Source organism: Pteropus vampyrus, unplaced genomic scaffold (assembly GCF_000151845.1).
Source record: "Pteropus vampyrus isolate Shadow unplaced genomic scaffold, Pvam_2.0 Scaffold303, whole genome shotgun sequence".
NCBI classification, from domain to species: Eukaryota; Metazoa; Chordata; class Mammalia; order Chiroptera; family Pteropodidae; genus Pteropus; species Pteropus vampyrus.
Window position 1 is genome coordinate 1060940 of NW_011889084.1, and position 19177 is coordinate 1080116.

General features: G+C 47.4%; 1 protein-coding gene across 2 annotated transcripts in view; it reads left to right on the forward strand.

Annotated features, from left to right (window-relative positions):
* Positions 1-19177, forward strand: part of RAB40C (RAB40C, member RAS oncogene family) — a 29113-nt gene that overhangs the window by 4328 nt on the left and 5608 nt on the right. For both annotated transcript variants that reach the window (XM_011376766.2, XM_011376765.2), the window contains exons 3-4: positions 16842-16902; positions 17456-17516. In XM_011376766.2, the coding sequence (XP_011375068.1) occupies positions 16842-16902; positions 17456-17516 (122 nt within the window). The remainder of the gene's footprint in view (positions 1-16841; positions 16903-17455; positions 17517-19177) is intronic.

Consider the following 19177-nt stretch of genomic DNA (forward strand, 5'->3'; position numbering starts at 1 on the left):
CTACCACCTTGATAGGCACTTGGCAGCAACCATCAGAGATGCCCCTCCTATCTCAGTGGGTAGTTGAGTTGCTTTTCCAGTAGTAGTGTTGCTTCCTGGAGCACTGCTCCTGGGCTGCTGGTGGTGTGTGTTTGAAAGAGCATGAGAAGATTGTGAGAGGGGTTGGGCTTTGTCAGGGGCAGCAGTGTTTTCCCGGGACATAGATTTATATGCTTCTGAGGGTCAGCTCAGTCTCACCATTAGGTACTCCAGCTGGGTGCAGCAAGCATTCAGGAAACACAGAGCCACTAGCCAGAGAGATAGGACCCACCTCCTATCTCCTCTGTCAAATAGCAATGCATTACCACACTTCCTATGACATGCTGACTGAAGCAGGGCCGGTTTGAAGAAAGACCACTCTTAGAAAGGCTCCATGTGCTCTTAGGACCAGGGCACACTCAGAGGCCCCTGCAGGTCTCCCAAGGCGTCAAGCAGAGAAGGCACAGTGCCTGGCCTCTGTGTCTAGGGACCCTCAAGTTTAAGACATGCACAACTCGATGAGTGGGTCTTTGTAGTCAGGGCCTCAGCTTACTGACTCGAAGGCCCAGTCTTCTTTATCAGGGTGAAGTTGGTGGACTAGAGTGTACTTCTTTTTGCTTCTCCAAAGTTTTCCTAAGGGTGACTTTTGGGGGTTTTGGAAACTCTGGAGCAGCTTGTTCTCAGGATTCAGTATCGTGGGAATTTGTCCTTTGAAAGAGTTGCAATATTTAGGAGTTTTTTTAGTTTTGATCCTCTTACAAAGGACATACATGTATTTATTTTTTTTTAGTTGTTAAAGCCTTCAGCATGTTTCCAGGCTTCTTGTTTTTGTCCTAAACTCGCATGGTCCTTCTGACTAGGAGCAGATGACCCATGGCAGGGAGATCCCCGCCTGGCAATGGGCGTGTAACAAAACCCCCTTCCTTGGGCCAGATGACTTGCCCACATTGAAGTCTTGTCTAGCTTGTTCCTCACACAGGTACATGAGTACATGTTGCTCTCCTCAGCTTCACAGACATGTGAGTCATCAAAACAGCCTTTTCTAGCACTGGCACCTGAAGCAGTGATGAGCCATATGTGACAATGGCACCACTCCCATGGGAGCCCATAGTGGCTCTTGGTGTCTGGTGATGCTGATGTGTGCCATGCTTATAGGTTTCCATAGACCTGGAGACCTTCCTCTCAGGAGGTTTGCTTTCTCTTCTTAATACACAGCAGTGGTTTTAGGAGAGGGTCTGTGCTCTCCTCAGGCAGAGCAGAACACTTTGCATAGAGGTTCCACTGGGCTGTCTGCTGGGGAATTAGGCTCCAGAACATAAGTGGCAAGGAGACTGGGTTGTGGAACTGGCAGGAAGGAGGTAGAACATTCTGTGAGCAGCTCTGCTCTCCAGTGCATTACCAGATCTGACTGCTTTAGGGTGGTGGGCCCTGAGGTGGCATGCTAGGTGTACCCTAGTACACAGCCCGTCCCATTTTACTGCGGGTAGTGAAGGCCCTGATTAAGACAGTTGTGTTCTCTTTGCCTTTGCTCTCACAGATGTTTACGTTGAAGATTGAGGGTTGACAGGAAGATGTGTTGTAGTGTTGATATGCTCATGTCTTAAAATTCTCAATAGTGGGTATAACTTCATCTCTCCCTGTCTGCTTCTCTAAGGTCAGTGTTGGTGGGAGTTTCCTTGTGTGCAGGATGCTCATATTCTTTGATCCTAGGATGTGCGGGGAGGGAGAAAGGAGGTAATTGTGATGGCCGTGGACAAAGCCAGGCAAGTGCTGAGGTCTGCCATGAATGTTTGGGCCTACTGGTTATTTCTATGTTACTGCTGTGCCCATAGTGCAGGATTCTATGTGCTTGTGCCCCCAGCATGCCAGAATGTGGGCTGTGGCCCACGTCAGCCACCTGGCAGCTAGGCCAGAGCTCACCACATCCGCCAGCTCCATGGCTTTGCACTGGACAATTCCAAATGTCTTTTCTTACCTAGCTGAAAATGGGTTTCTCTCCTCAGTTTAAACCTCAGGGACACTGCGTCTTGAGATGCTCCATGCTGTTTTCATGAGTCAGGCTATGCCTCCGACCTATACAGCCCAGATGGCTTGTCTTCTATAGCTTTGTCCTCGATACTAGCATGAGACTTACACATAGGAGGCGCTAACTAGATGTGTATTATAAATGAACAGCCTATGCTCAGAGTCCCTGTTCTGTGGTCACCACACAGCCCCTCCCAGTCTCTCTCTTCGTCTGTACTTGGTTGGGCCCTCATATCTGGGTTTTGCCCATTTTCTGGGCCATTTACTGGGAGTTTGCCTTTCCTATGTCAGATGCCATGTTCCAAAGTGGGCCTTGGCCTGACCATGACATGTGCGAGGCCCAAGGCCAAACTCCTCAGAGCTGCTCCTCATCTAGTCCTCACCACCACCCTGTGATGGAGGCACTGTTATCATCCCATTTTACAGATGAGGAACTGAGACTCAGGCTGAGAGCTTGCAGCTGTCACAGGCAGCTTGGGGCCCGACACCCTCAGTCTTCCTAGGTGCTAGCTGTCTGACCCCCTTCTCTGGGAGCCTGGTGCTGTAGTTGGTGGGGGAGACCCTCTTCTCACTAGGCGCCCTCACATTCTCGCCTCCACCCTGGACCTGGCTCCTCTCCCCAGTAACCACAACCCTCCTTTTCAGTGCTTCCTTTCCTTGCAGGTTCTCAGTGCATCCCAAACAACTTTTCTTTCCTTCTTCCTGGCACCTCTGTCCCTGGTCCAGGGCGAGCCTCCTCCCTCTGCCGTGGAGCCTGGGACCAGTCACTGAGGCCCATTTGTTCTCCCTTCACTGCACTGCTCTTGCCCTGCTGCCTCCCTCTTGGCACTGCCCAGCAGAGCAGCAGAGCCCTGAGAGCTTCCAGATCAGCTGCCAACCAGGGCAGCAAACCATGGGTTTCCAGAGAGGTTTCCAGAAGGCCACACAGGGCAATGCGTAGACCCATCTGCCTGTCTGCCCCTTTGCCAGAGACACTCACCTGCTGTGTGTGGTGTAAAGATCAACCTGCCCCTATCTAAGAGAGTGGCAGGCTTGGAGAGACAGGGTTCCTTACCCACCTCAGTTTATGCTAACTGGGCTGATTTGTAATTTGGACTGGTATGGCCTTTCTTGAATTTTCAGAAAACAAGTTAATAGGTAGAATATTTTCAATGTTAAGTTTTTCCCCAATTTCTAGCACTTGCCGTACATTCAAGCAGATAACAGGAAAAGGCTTCCACAGCAGATGCACTGCTATACAGAGCCGGGTCCCTCTTTCAGGGTAATGTGGTCACAGTGACACTGCTGTGTCATGTTGTGTACACATATGTCTTTGTTCCCATCATCAACAGTGTTTGTGGATTGGATGATGAACTAAATAGAAACATGTTTCAGGAAGGAAACCCTACTAGGGAGTGGGGAAGTAGGCAGGAGGGTCCCACAGGTACTTTCTCTTCCTGTTCTATTTGAATTATAATTGGTAAGGTATGAAATTGCTGGTCCCTGAAAAGCTGGCCACTTAACCTGGTCTGAGGCCTAGGTGAGAAGGAGGAGAAGGGAGTGGAGTTGTAGTCAGTTAGTGGTACACCTCTTGATGGTTGTTGTGACACCTGGGACCACACTGGTAAGGGTGTCATCCATTGGGCGTTTAGAGAAAGTAGGGGAAGGTCTCAGTGTCCAGCCCCCTGGTGTGGAGCAAGCTGTAGAAAGAATGGGAGAAGGGAGGGCTGTGGGGCAGGATTTACCGCCCTGGGCCCTCAGGAGCAGGATGTTTGGACTGTGAGCACAGGCAACAGAGACCAGGAAAGGGGCTGAGCCAATATCAGGTGTGTGGGGTCATCCTTTGGGTGGGAAATGAGGGTAAACACAAGTGAATAAAGTGAACTCGAACTTCGAGATGGTAACTCAGGTTTCCTGGTTATAATTGTACCACGTAGAGCCAGTAGTGATGGGCAGCTCTGATGTCCACAGTGCATGCTTGTCTTCTGCCAAAATGGGAATATCAAGTACCTCATTGACTGTATACATGTGTTCTTTAGAAGGTAGAGAAGGAATGGGGCACAGGTAAACCCAGCACCACTGGAGGAGGTGGGGACCCAAAGACATGAGCAGGACAGTGGACATGAACAAATGAGCTTTGGCCACTCAAGGCGCTAGGCACTGATGTCTCAGAAAAGTATGAAGCTTTGGCTAGACACACAAAAGGGAAGCAATTCATGCAGAGTCCGGGGTGTTAGGAAAGACACGCCTTCAGGAGTGAAGAGTGGTCTAACCAAGAAGAAGTGCAGAGGGTGTGGCATTGGGAGGTCAGCATCCTGAGAAGGGGCATTCTCTACCCCCATTTTTGAGGAAGAACAGAGAGTGGAAGAAGGCGCAAGTGCAGGAAAGGCAGGTACTTGACCGATTTTGAAAAGTGTCAAAGTGTGGACAGCCAGGTAGGTGCCAGATCTCTGGGCAAGCAAATTAACGTCAGATCTCGGCTGGGTGATAAGCATGTGTTCCAGAGCTCAGGAAGCCAACATGTGGTTCCCCGGTTAGGAGGCAGCACTGTTGCTGAGGCAGGCCTGCATTCCCTTCAGTAGTTCTTAGGATCATAATCTGGGTCCTTGCCAACCTGGACTGTCCAGGCAGCAGTTGTCTATCACCTGGGCCATGGTTAGGGTGAGTGCCTATTACTTAAGTCTCTGCTGGGAGGCATGAATGACAGGTTAAGTGACATTATCAGGATTTAGACGCTTTGTACAGCCTTGAGTGACTGAAGGAACATAGTGACACCCAACAGAGTGTCAAAGTTCTGTGTCCAAGAGTCATTGCAGAGGAATTGGGGGCTCTAACTCGGCAGCAGCCATGATCATCCACTCTGCCCATGGACTGTCGTACTTTTGTAGCATGGTGTCCCTGAAGCCCTTCTGCCTGGTGCCGCTATTACAGATACACCACCTAGCACTCATTCAGCGAGTCTCCTATTTTTACCCAGTCGTTTTGTATTGATTTGTTTACCGTTGTTTTGGCCAATCTCTTCTCTGGTCAGTATTGGCAATACTCAGCTTTAGGAGCTGAGTCCAGTTTTCTTACAGATACAGTTTGAGCAGGGGGAGGCTTATCCCTGGGCACAGATCTCAGGAGCAGTGTGGCAAATGGAATCCTTGTCAACCTGTAGAAGTTGTCTCCCACAGGAGCCGATGGTCCTGGGTGCACGCTTATTTTTGTATGAACACACATGTATCCACACAGCTCTCTCAGTCACTGGGGTTGCCAGTGACTTGATTGGGTCCATATCAGCAGTGACCATGGCCCTCGATGGATGGGAACAACTAGGTGGTGGTATTGTTAGTGAAAGTATTTTCCTCATTTTAGGTCACTTGGCCGGGATTACAGAGTCGCAGAGAGAATATTCTCATGAAACATACATGGAAAGTTGTTTAACCTTAAAATTAAATAGGATGGAACACTCCCCTGTAAGTCTATCACTATTACAGTAGCCAAGATATGGAAGTAACCTAAGTGCCCATCAATAGATGATTGGATAAAGAAGTTATGGCACGTATATGAAATGGAATGTTGCTCAGCCATAAAAAATGAAGTCTTACCCTTTGCAACGACGTGGATGGACCTAGAGGGTTTTATGCTGAGTAAAATAAGTCAGACAGAGAAAGATAAATACCACATGGTTTCACTTATATATAGAATCTACGGAACAAAAGAAACGAACAAACTAAATGAAAACAGGCTCACAGATGCAGAGAACAAACTGGTGATTGCCAGAGGGGAGAAGTGTTGGGGTGCTGGGTGAAAAAGGTGAAGGTATGAAGTACAAATCAGTAATTACAAACGATCATGGGGATGTAGAATACAGCACTATGATGACTGTGTGTAGTGCCAGATGAGTGCTAGAGTAACCGGGGGGATCAGTTCATAAATTTATAAATGTCTAACCATTGTATTGTGTACCTGAAAATAATATAAAATAATAATTAAAAAAAATACTTCAACTTAAAAAAAAAAGAAAAATCTGAAATAGCCTAAGGGTTCAGCAGCAGAAATATGTTATATTCATAGGGTGAGATTATTATACATCCTTGAAATATGCTGGTTTGAGGAATATTTAATAAATATGCAAGGATATGGGGAAATCTCTGTTATTAAGTAGGAAAAAAAGTATTCCTAATTAGTCTATCAGTGGGTGTCAAATGAAAGAATTGTGGAGTGAAATACATGAAAACATTAACAATGGTTATCTCTGTGTTTGGAAATTATGATTAATTGTTTAAATGTCCTGTATTTCTCCAGGTTCTATATGTGGATCTGTTTGTTCTTTATGGACAGCAGAAGGCTTTGGTTTGGTTTGGTTTCGTGTGGTTTTTAAGGCATTAAGGAAAAGTTCTTCCTTCACAGGAAACCAGTCCACAAACTGCCCAGAGTTTCTCCTGTAACCGGCATGCTGGTGTAGACACAAAGGCATTTCAAAATTTATTAGGTAACTTCTGCTTCCTTTTCCGTCCTTCACCAGGCAGCCCCCTTCCTCCTCTCCTCAGCGACAGGCTTAAATGTGTGCCTGTGGTGGCAGACCCCAGCCCGTAGGAGGGCAGGCATGGGAGACCTGCAGATCATCCTTGTTCCCAGAATTTCTGTGCAGTCAGCACGTTAGGGGATGGGTGTTCACATCTGGCTCTGATCTTTATTCAGACTCATTTTGTAAAGTAATTCAGCCTCTTATGGTCAAAAGGCTTACTAATCTAAACTCTGAGCAGATGAGTACCTTGTGGGTTACTTTTTCAAAAAATAAATTGTATCGAGTTATAATTTACCTACAATAAAATGTACCCATTTTAAGCATTTTAAGATACTGTTGGATGAGTTTTGACAGGTGTATATATACATTTCCACCTCCCCTGAGAGTTCTCTCCTGCTTCTTGGAAGTGGGTTCCCCAGGCCCCACTGGTCTGCTTCCTGTCACTCTAACGTGCTTTGCCTCTCCAGAATTTCCTGTAAATTGAATCATACGGTACTGTGTTCTTCATCTTTTGTTTGTTTCACTCAGCATAATGTATGTGAAACTCATTTATGTTCTTCCCTTTTTGTTCCTGAGTAGCATTCCTTTGTAGGGATATATTTGTTTATCCATTTACCTATCAATACGGTTTTAGTTATTTACTGATTTTGGCTATTGCGAATAATGCTGCTGTGAACATTCTTGTACGAGTTCTTTAAACATGTTTTAAAATTTATTTTTGTGGTAGAAATATGCATATTTATCATGTTGGCCATTTGTAAGTGTCTGATTCAGTGGCATGAAACACATTTGCAACACACACGTTGTTGTGAAGTGTGTGCTTAACATATAAGCAATTGCCAAACTGTGTCCTAAAGTTACTCTTATCATTTTGAGTTCCCACCAGCAACATGCAACATGTAAGAATTCCATGCTTTACACTTTGGCCAGTGTTTGATGTTGTCAGCCTTTTTTTCCTTTTAATCAACTTTATTGAGGTATAATTTATGCACCAAAAACCTGTATCCATTTAAAGTTTGCAGTTTAATGGGTGTCGACAGGTATATATATATACCTGAGAAACCATTGCCACACTCAGTCCTCGTGCTCTTTGCCGACTTCCTTTATCTGCCCCCAGACCTGGCAATCGCTGACCTTTATGTTATAGACTAGTTTGTATTTCTAGAATTTTTCTATCAATAGAATCGCATCATTTGTACTCTTGAGTACCTGGCTTCTTCATGTCTCCATTTTCTGTGAGATTCAGCCACATTCTTGTGTGTAGTTGTAGTTCACTCTTTTGTATTGTATAGATTTCATTGTGAGTACTGCCTGCCATGTCTTTATTCTTCTACAGCTGGGCTTTTGGATAGTTTCCATGTTTGGGTTATTCTGAATAGTGCTCCTATGAAAATTCTCATACAAGCATACCTCAGAGATATTATGGAATCTGTTCCAGATCACCTCAGTAAAACAAGTTGTAATCTTTGTTGGTGAAGGGGTCTTGCATTCAGTTTGTAAAAAACACAATACTTGTGAAGCTCAATAAAACAAATTATGTCCGTACATGTTTTTGGTGCGTATGTACACACATTTCTGTCGAGAATACTCTGAGGAGTTGGTTTGCTGGGTTGTAGAGTACGCAGTATGTTCAGCCCTAGTAGATACCAACAAACAGTTTTCCAAAGCAGTTGAGCGAGTATAAAGAGTTCTCATTCTGCTTTCATTTCAGCAGGTGCCTGTTCCTTTATAATAGCCATATAGCCTCCTTCTGTGGATTACTTTCTGTTACTTAACCATTGACAGTTAGATGGATTTTTATTTTGTATCCAGTTTATTCGTAATAAAAAATAATGCCGCAGTAAATAGCCTTTAGTTACTTTTGTGCCTGGATATTTCTTTTCTGTTACTGCTGTAACATTATTTTATGGTTCTGTAGGTCATAAGTCAACAGCCAGGGCGTCGGCTGCTGTCTGCAGGTTCTAGGGGAGATACGTTTCCTTGCTAGTTGAGTTGTTGGCAGAATCCAGTTCTTTGTGGCTGTGGGACCAAGATCCCTGTTCTTTGCTGGCTGTAAACTGAGGGCTGTCCCAGCGTCTAGAGATCACCCACATTCTTCACTCATGTTCCCCTTATTCCATCTTCAAAGCCAGGTCAGGGCCGTCTCAGGCTTTGAGTCTCTCATTGCATCTTATCTCTCTGACTCAGCGGGAAGAGGGTCCTTTGCTTTAAGGACTCCTGATGACATTGAGCCCACCCTTCTCAAGGTCCATGACCTGCCCCTTTGCCTTGTAGCAAGCATATTTACGGGTTCTAGGGATTAGGATGTGGACATCTCCAGGGCTGTTACTCTGTTCACCACAGCTTTCTAAAAAGTTCTTTTATTGTTTTGTTTTGATAGATTTTTGTAAGTACAGTGGCTGGTCAGAGGAGTGTATGTTTGCATTTCTGTTAGATACTACTGGTATTAGTTACCAGTGGACTGAATGTTTGTGTTCCCTCAAAATCTATGTGTAGAAACCTAACCCCCAAGGCAGTGGGATTAGGAGGTGGGGCCTTTGGGAGGTGGTTAGATTTTGAGGGTGGAGCTCACAAAGGGGATTACTGCTTTATAAAAGACCCCACAGAGCTCCCTCACCCATTCCGCCATGTGAGGACTCAGCAAGGGGACTTTCACCAGAAAAGGGCTTTGCTGGTACCTTGGTCTTAGACTCTTAGCCTCCAGAACTGTGAGAAATAAATTTCTGTTGTTTATACACACCCCTCTCCCCTCCAGTCTGTAATATCCTGTTATAGCAGCCCAAGCCAACTAAGAAATTACCACAAACTGAACATCTTAAAATAGCACCTACTTATTAGTGCATAGCTTTTGTGGGTCCAGAATCTGGGCACAGCTTAGTTGGGTCCTCACAGGCTGCAGTCAGCTGTGGGCTGGGGTAGAATCCCTTCTAAGCTCACGTGGGTGTTGGTAGAACCTAGCCGCTGTCGGTTCCTGGCCACGTGGGCTTCTCCATAGGGCAGCTTGTTCATTGAGCCAGCAAGGGAGAGAATCTGCCTGTAGGAGTCTCGTGTAACTTGATCTTGGAGGGGACATCCATCACCTTGGCCCTACTCAGGGTCAGAAGCAAGTCTTAGCTCCCACCACCCTTAAGGAAAGGGGTGTAACCAGGGGCATGAGTGCCAGGAAGTGGGATCCTGGGCCCACCAGATATTGCCTGCCACACCACTCAGTATTGTCTCTGTCACACGCCCACTGGGATGTGTGGAATTCTTTCTGTTCCAACACATTCTGCGATACGAGGCACATTTCCTTGGCATAAGCATGTGCTGTGGCCTTACCTATACGAGAGGACGTGTGAAGACAGGTCAGGTGTCTTGGACTCTATGCATGTCCAGAGGACCACCTGTGCCTTGGGCTGCCTGGACGGCTCGTGTGTGGATCCCAGGGCACTTCCGGCTGCCTGTGTTATGGAAAGCTTTTTCTGGTTCCTAGAAGACCTGATGTTATTGTTTTGCCTTTTGTCTGCCCTTGGGAGCTTATTTTCCCTCCCTAAGCAGTAACACTAAGAAACAGCAGCTGCCCTTCCTGGGTTTGGGGGTGGTACCCTCACATTACCAGCTGGATGTCACATCACACTTCATTCAGACAGCCTGGCTGGGGCCATGCTTCCCGAGAGGTTCTGCAATCTTGGAACTACGTAGAAAACCAATAATCTGAGCTTTTGACACAACAGCATCTCCTGCCAGTGTGGAGGGGCCAGGCCGGGCTGCGCTGCAGTCTTCCATGAAGTCATTAGGTGACCTGAGTTCAGCCAGGTCACCTGCCTCACTGTGAGGGTGTGGCATTTATGGTCCACACTGCCCAGGGATGCCTCTACCCCATCGGGGGCGGGGGGGGGGGTCGCTGCACAACGGGGAGAATCTGCTGGGAATGGTTTCCTTTCCCTGGAACACTAGCCAGCATTCTAGTTTCTGGTGCTTAATTTAAACACTGCAAAGGAAGACATTGGTTAGCATTTTCTACGTCATTCCTAATCCATTCTTATATTAATTGGGTTTTTTTGTTCATTGTTATGAATTTTTAAAAAGTCCTCCTGTGGCTTTTAATTTTGTTGGAAAATAGCTGGATATTTACACACTAACCTCCCGTTTCTTCATAAAAGACTGGAACCTCAAAAGAAAAGGAGATGGCAGCAAACATGCTATTGAGCAGATGTGTGAGATGTGCCCTCACCCAGAGGTCAGCCGAATTGTGCATAGCAGTCTTCATTCTGACCGGCTCCTGCTCCCGCTGAACAGTGGAAAATTGAACTTAAAAACATCTAAAAATCTTGTTTTATGCACCCAAAACAAAGCTAAGTGGGCAGATCTAAACAGACGGCTGAGAATTTTTGGTTCTTGTTCATGTGTGTGTCTTCTTTTGCCCTGATTACTTCATAATTTCCTAGGGCTGTATTGGGGGTGGGTTTCTTGGGAATCTGTTTTTCTGCATCAGTACTAACAGACATTCAAGCATTATGACACGCTAAAGGAAGGGACATGGAGGAGGAAATCGTGACTTCCAGCCTGCTCAGTCTGGTGACTCCTGGTAGAACACCACACCTCGACTTCCAGCAGAGGGGCCACTGTGCTATATAGGAGAATAGTCAGCCCAAGGCGAGTGGTTTATGCACCAGATTATCCTTGACAGGCTGGCCACATGAGTATGGATGCCCCACTCAGGTGGCAGGTGTCCCACTCCTGAGAATGGGAGGCTACATAAAGACAAAGCTGGTGTTCTGCCGGTCAGTGCTTCAGCCTTCCTCCTGTGCATCCCCACAGTTCTGCTTATAGCTCCTGCTGAGGTGCATCTCAGCAGGCAGGAGGGTAAACTCCCCAAATCGCCAGGACACGAGTGACTTTTGGAAAACAAAGTGACATTCTAGAAAGTTGAAACTTTAATCTTTTTTGTACCATTCATTTTTCCTCTTCTACTTCTTTTTTCTGAATCCATGCTATGAAATACCTCTTTGATGGGCAGCAGAGTCAGCAGCCAGGTAATTATAATGTTCCTGCAACTTTAGCCTCTGTCAGCATTTTTCTGGAGCTGGTGAGCTGCTCTGTGCACCTCCCTGCCTTGGGTGTTGTCAGGGGCTGAGACCAGCAATGCAGGGACACGGTGTTGGGAGGCCGCCAGCTCGTGCCATGCTGAGCCCTGGAAGGTCCTTCTAGATCAGTGCTTTGCAGCATCTCCTTTACTGTCGTGAAAAAGAATGAAATTCATAGATAATGTATTCTGTTTATACTCAGAATAAATAACAGACATGTGCATGTATATGTAGATGTATATTTATAATATAAAGGAGAAAGAAGGGGGAGTGCAAGGCATTGTAAGATTGTTTATATTCCAGAAAATCAGTGCTTGGGTACAATTGTACTAGATACTGAGGTGACAGTAAAAGTGTTCCTGGTAAATGGTACCAAAGTGGATATGTCATTCTGGGACTTTTATTGCTTACTAAACATTATATTTTTAAACATTTATCTATGTGGATACATGTAGCTTTTGTTCATTTATTTTCAATTTTTTATTAAATATTCAGATTTTCAAAAAAGAAAAATATGTACCTAGTATAGGTGTCACTATGGGTGATGTGGTTTTTCTTCTAAAATGGTGAACAATTCTCGGTAAAATTCTGAACAAATGAAACACGGCCTCCTGTGATTCGCAAGGTGGTGGCAGCCCTGTAAAACATGGCACAGGGCAGCTGGGCAGCAACATGAGTCCATTAGCTCCCGGAACAATGCCTGGTGTATAACAGAAGTTATAAAGTGATTTATGTCAAGCGAATTGCCACTCCCTTCAGAAACCCCATGAAAATAATAGAAAAGATATTATTAAAAACATGTGAATCCATCAAGTGAGAGAGGTTGACCATGTGGGAAACAGGTGCTACTGCCACAGCTGAGCGCAGAGAGCTGAAGCCTGGCCTGTGAAGGGCTGGTGGGGACCCCACGGCTCTGGATCCCACACCCCATGTACCCAGGCCCCTCTGAACTCGGCCTGAGGGGGATAGGCTGAAATCAGGGCAGGGGCCAAATGGCTGGATGGCCCCCCAGCAGGGACACAGGAGGTCCACTCTTTGGGAGAATCGGGCACAGTAGAGGGCTCAGTGCAAGTCCATTCCAAATGGGGAGACCCTGGCTACCCCCCTACTCCTGGTGCTCGGGAGCCCATGGCCGCAGACAGTCTTTGCTGGAACAGTCATTAGCCCAAGAAATGTAAGTTCCGCACACCCAGAGGCACCTGGCGGCTTCATCATAAGCCCAGTTCAGAAACCAAAGTTATACCCAGAACTTCTTGCGGCTTTTTAGGATCTCTGAGGGGTGAATGGACAACCAAGGGTCACCCCAAGGTGAGGAAAGGCATCTGAGGACCTTAACAATCTTATAACTAATGTCTGAGGTATACAGATACTGCATTCAAGAACCAAGAACAGGAGGCTATTAGAAAGGAACTTTCCAGAGGACCAGAAAGAGCTTTTAGAAATTAAATTAAAAATAGCAGAATTTTTTATAAGATCATAGAAGGGCAAGAAGATAAAGTTGAGGATATCTCCCAGAAAGTGGAAAAAAAGACAGAGATGGGAGAAAAGATGAGAAAACTGGCTAATGAGAGGCCAGGATGTGGGACAGAGGAGTGTGTGGGTAGAGGAGTGAATTGGGGACCTAAAGGCGAAAAGTGCCCCCAGAACACTGGGCAGATAAATGCCCTGAAGCTTTCTGAGTAAAAAGGACACATGAGAAGGACCGGGAATCAGAACACTCATCTCCCCTGGCGCCTTTGGTCACCTGCCGCTGGCCCTTGGTGGCCTCCCCGAACACTTGTCCACCCAGAGTGTGTCTGCAGTCCTAGGGCCTAAGATCTGGTCATCCTGTGTGGCCCCTCCCCATGTGTGAGCTGCTCAAGTTCCCAAGAGGCCTGGTTGACCCCTGGGCACCAGCAGAGGTTCTAGCTTCCAATAGCTTATTTTTCTTCTGAATGGTAATGACTGTGCTATACAAGGTGTTAAATATTTTGAATGAAACCTCTGGTCATCATTCTTTCAAAGAGCTGCTCAATATTTAAGGACTAATGGTGTGAAGTGAGGGAGGAAGTGATTGAAATTCTCCAGCAACAGTCTTTAGACCTAAGAATTGTCACAGCTGATTCATAGTGAAATTTGGTTGACGCCCATCTTTACAGCAGGGAGACTTTGCCCTTCTAGAGGTGTCTCTGGGTTCTTTCTGGGTTTGCTATGTCTTTTCTGTGTGTTTATAAAGCTCACCATAAGTTTTTATCCAGATTTGAGATGTGAGAAGCAGAGTAAGCATGAAGAATACGTTTGAATTTTTATCAATATCCAAGTGAGTGTGTCCGCCAAGGGGCTCTGTGCTCCCCTCCTCCCTGAACCTGTCTTGACGTATTGGCTCCCCAGCCACCCTCAGCTGGACCCTGTTGTCCACAGTAGGGACCTGCTGCCCAGTTTCCTCAGTCTCCTCGCAGGGGTGCTCAGCTTTCTTGGGGTTGCCCGTGCTGGCACCAGACATGGAGGCCACCTGTCCCTAGAGGCCGGGCGGGACCAGAGTGTGCCAGAGAATGTTGCCACTGTCTGTGAGTAAACCACTTCAGTGGTGACATCATTCAGCCACCGAATTCCAGCTTCTGCTTTGCAGTGTTCTCTAAGAATCCTGTTCCTTGACGAGCTCTCCGACCCAGTGGGAGGGAGGCAGGGCCGTGCAGCAGGAGGGGCATCAAGAGGAGAGCTGCTCCTCCTTGATACCAGTTCCCAGCTCTGAGTGCCTGTCCACACGGATCCCACGCATGTGTTTGGCAGAGCATTGAGCAGAATCGCTAGAGAGCAGGGACCGCGTCCTTTCTGACACAAACTGAAGTTAACGCCATGTTGTCCTGAGTGGAATGTGGGCAGATGGGTCAGTGAGGCGCATGATGCTGTTTATAGGAGGAGGCCAAGCAAGGCCCTGCCGAGGTGCTAGTCCTCCCTGGAGGTGAGTGGAGGACGGCAGCCTCTGCTCCCTGTACCCTGTCTCTTAGCCCTTCCTGGGTGCCCTGTCCTACCTGCAGCTCCCTGCTAGGCCTTTGGGCCACAGTGCAACCTCCAGTGGCTTGGCTGCAGGGCCGCACCTTTCATGGTAGCTAGCCTCGGGGTGAGGGCCAGAACAGTGTCCAGTCACCTCAGCCTAAGTCTGCTGGGCTGATTGCCACATGGAGGGGATGCTGCCTAGAGGATGGGCATCCACATCCACAGGCTTCCTGGAAATTACTCTCACAGGGTCCATCTCACAGAAACTGGAGCTAAGACTGAGAGGTGAGTCCTAGGCCAAATTTGTGCTTCCTGTTTGATAGAGAATTCAGGAGTTTCCACCAAAGAAGCTGGTTATCAGACAAGAACTGGGGGGAAGGACGAGTGCAGAGGAGGGCATTCGAGACAGGCCTGAGTTCTGTTTCTTCCTGAAGAATAGCTCTTTTACTTGAGAATGTGTGCAAGAGAATTTTCTCTTACTTTAAAAAAAATTTGTGGTAAAATATACATAACATGAAATTTACTATTTTAGTTATTTTTAGGTGTACAGGTCAGAGGCATTAAGTACATTTACACTGTTTTGAGACCATCATCACCATCCATCTCCAGAATTTTTCCATCTTCCCAGACTGAAGCTCTGTCTTATTAAACGCTGACTCCCCGTCCGTGTCCCCCGGGCTCTTGTAAACTGTAATCTATTTTCTGTCTCTATGAATCTGACTCTTCTAGGGGCATAATACACATGGAATCATACAGTATTTGTCCTGTGTCTGGCTTATTTCCCTGAGCATAGTGTCCTCAAGGTTCATCCATATTATAGCATGTGTCAGAATTTCATTCCCTTTTAAAGGTGAATCGTATTCTATTGTATGTATAGACCATTTTGTTAGTCCACTCATCCCTCGATGGACACTTGGGTAGTTTCCGCCTTTGTGAACAACGTCGCCATGAACGTGGGTGTACAAATACATATATGTTCGATTCCCTGCTTTTACTTTTTTGGGTGTAAACTCGGAAGTGGAATTTCTGGATCATATGGTAATTCTGTGTTTAATTCTTTGAGGAACTGCCAGACTGTTTTCTATAGTAACGGCACTATTTTACACTCCTACCAGTAGTACACACGGGTTCAGATTTCTCTACATCCTCACCAACCTTTGTCATTTTCTATTTTTCTTGATAATAATTTGAATAGGTGTTAGTTGATCTCTCATTGTGATTTGATTTGTATTTCTTTGATGAGAAATGGTGTTAAGCATTTTTTCATGTGTTTATGGTCATTTGTATATCTTTAGAGAAATATCTATTCAAGTCTTTTGCCCAGTTTTTAATTGGGTTTTTTTGTTGTTGAGTTGTAAGATTTCCATATATATTCCTGATATGTGGTTTCCAAATATTTTTTCCCGTTTCTTGGATTGCATTTTTATTCTGTCAGGTGTCCTTTGGTGCATGGGAGTCAGGTTTTGATGTGTGGTTAGGAGCTGACCAGGCAGAAGCACAGCCAGGATGCAGGCACAGACGCCTGAGGGAGTGCAGGCCCTCTGACATGTGCTCGCGCTTGCACACACACTGGGTGAGAGTGACACCTGTGTTAAAATGCTCATTTCCAAGCCCTCTTGGAACAAGTGATATATAAAGTCATGAAACTGATGACATTTTTAAGGCTTAAGAGAGGAGGAGAAAACACTGAGCTTTTAGAAGTTTTCAGAAGGTCCATAAACCAGTTGAAGGTCTTACATGTAAGATAACATATCTAGCACTCCCTGTGCCTACGAACTTCTTTTGGACTTTTTCCCAGAAAAGTTTTGTTTTTTTTTTTAAAGAAAGAAAGAAAGCTATGGCATATATAGGTTTTTCAGAGAGCTCTTCAGAGAAATGGCATTTTAGAAATTACTTTACCCTTAATACTCCAAGCACGCTCCAGTTGTCAGTACTGGGCAGCTATGGTGAACCTAAGAACTTGAAAATATGATTAGCCTTTGAGAGTTCGACTTGAGATCTATACAAAGTAGGTCAGTTGAAGATGAGCTGTCCTCTTTCGGGCGTGCCGGACTCCGCTTCTCTGCCACCCTCTCTTTGGCCTGTGCTGTGGTGCCCAGCATGCTCGCTTGCGTTGCTGGACTGGAGCCACAAGAAGGCTCAGCTGGGGGCAGCAGGCCACTCCACCCAGCTTTGCTGGGCTGTGAGACTGAGCCCTGGTGAGGCAGGTCTTGGTAGACTTGTCCGCAAGGCCTTACCTTCAGCCACCCTCTGTTTCCTCACAGGGATCGACTACAAGACGACTACCATCCTGTTGGACGGCCGGCGGGTCAAGCTGGAGCTCTGGTGAGTCAGGAGCTGTGCAGGGCAGCGGTGTCTGGGGGCAGGGGTGCTGTAGCACTTCAGAGTTATTGATGGGACCTCCAAAGCTAAATGAAGTGTCAAGAATCCTTAGAGGAACAGGAAGGAGTCTTATTTACATTTCATTTGGAATAGCTGTTTAAAGATGTCCTGTGTAAACGTGGTATGGATTCTGTTTGGTGATACAGGAACCAAAAGGTCCAGGGCTGTTTGTTCTGATAAAGCCCAGCTCCCTTTGCCCACAAAGGCTCATTTCCAGTGGCCACAGCCCCTCCTCCCTCTTCCTTTGCTACACTCTAAGGAGCATTTTCTAGAACCTTGAAGTCAAGAGTAAATTCCTAACAGGGTTGGGTTTCTCCAGCCTGGCAGGGCAGTGTCCCTGAGCACCCAGGCCCACAGAGGTTGGCCAGTGTGAGCTGTGGAAGGGGAGGGGAAGGGGGCCCTGGGCTGAGCCCCTGGGAGGGATCATGTTACACATGCCGGAGTCCCACGGGCTGCATCCCACTGACCGCCCCTGTCCCCCGCCCCTGTGTTTCAGGGACACATCGGGCCAGGGCAGGTTCTGCACCATCTTCAGGTCCTACTCCAGGGGCGCACAGGTAAGACCAGCAACACTGCCAGTGCCGCTCTCCGGAGGGACAATTCATGTTTCTGTGCCGTCAAACCCTACATGTGTGACTCTTTCTAAGGAAGTTTTGATGTTTGGACATCAAGCTTCCACGAGGCCGCCCTCTGAGCTAGAGGCCTCAGTCATCAGAGGGTACCAGCTCCCTATGTCCCCACTCTCTGTTCCCACTCTGTGTCCCCACTGACTTCTGTGGCTGGTACTATGGGAGGTGTGCTGGGACCCAGTACTGTGGAAACTCTGCTTGGTCATCTGGCTCACTAGAAACCAAAATGACTTCCCCCTCACATAAGACCTTCACTTGTGGAGCAAGGAGGCTGCCAGGGAAACCAGGTCCATCTCAGGGTGGGTGGCTGCCAGGGCTGACTGGGCTGGATTCCTAATCAGGTCTGTGGGACTGGGCATTGGAGCCACTGTGGGAGGGGCTGTCCCAGGACCTCAAAGAGGCAGGGCATCAGCAAGGAGTAGGAGATGGGGGGCTGTCCCAGGGGCTGCCATGAAAGTGCACCCAAGTTGGGTGGGTGTACAGGGGAATGGGGCCACCCTGAGGGGTGTGCAGGGGCTTGCTTGCCCCTCTCTCTATGTCCTCTGGGCCCTACAAGATGCTTGCATGCTGAGTGGATCTGTGTATGATTCAAGGCTAGAAGGAGAGGAGAGAAGTAGTTGCATGAACAAACCAGCTCTCGGCTGTCGCTGCCATGTCAACGTGAGGAGTCTGGACACAAGACCAGTCCTGTCTACAGTGCAGAGCAGTCCATGACCCCCCTCAGCCTCGACTTCGAAATTGCCAAGGAGGCCTGCAAGTTCAGACCTGCCCAGTTCAGACCTCCCCAGGCAGGGTCCTCCACCAGGAGCAGCACACACTCATTTGAGTGGGGGTGTTTGGGTGCGTGTTGGGGCCCCTGGCTTTGTGGGCCACAGGTTCCAGGTGGGCCTGCACTCAGCAGGAGTTTCCTTTCACATTCTCACTCTGGCTTGGGCTCATGGGGAGCCTCATGTGTTGTCCTTTTTGCTTGTGGGTCAGGATCGATGAAATCTGCAGCTGTCCGGGTACCGTATACTTCTGCTCTTTCTGCTTCATGGGACTTCAGGAGGCAGAGAGGGAGAGAAGTCTGCAGCAGGGGTCTCACTAAAGCCACTTAGGTGTTGGGGACCCCTGACCTGCATCCTCCTCCAGGGCTTCCTTAGTGGGGGTTCTCAGACATGGTGGGAAGCGGGGAGATGCTGAGTGGGGGCCAAGGACCCCTGGCTGGGCTTGGTGGCTCCTATCCTGGGAGTTCTCACAGAGGCATGGTTGTTGGTACCTGGAGCTCCAGCTTGATTTCCCCCCAGTGTATGCTGGTGTTCTGTTCACCTAGCAGTTCCACCTGGAGCAGCTGATCCTAAATAATCAGGGTGTGGATCATAGCTTGGGGGTGTTTGTCAGCACCCCACGTCAGCATCAGAGGTGAGGGTAAGTAGCGAGAACTGCCTGTGAAACCCAACATCAAGAAGGCACTGAGATCAAACCCGAGAGGTTCCACGTGCTCTGGGTATAAACATGGAACAGACTGCAGTCATTTCTTTTCAGCTAATTGAGGACACCTAACAAGCCTGGGCATTTGCCAGATTACACAGTGTTTCGGGGAAGCAAAC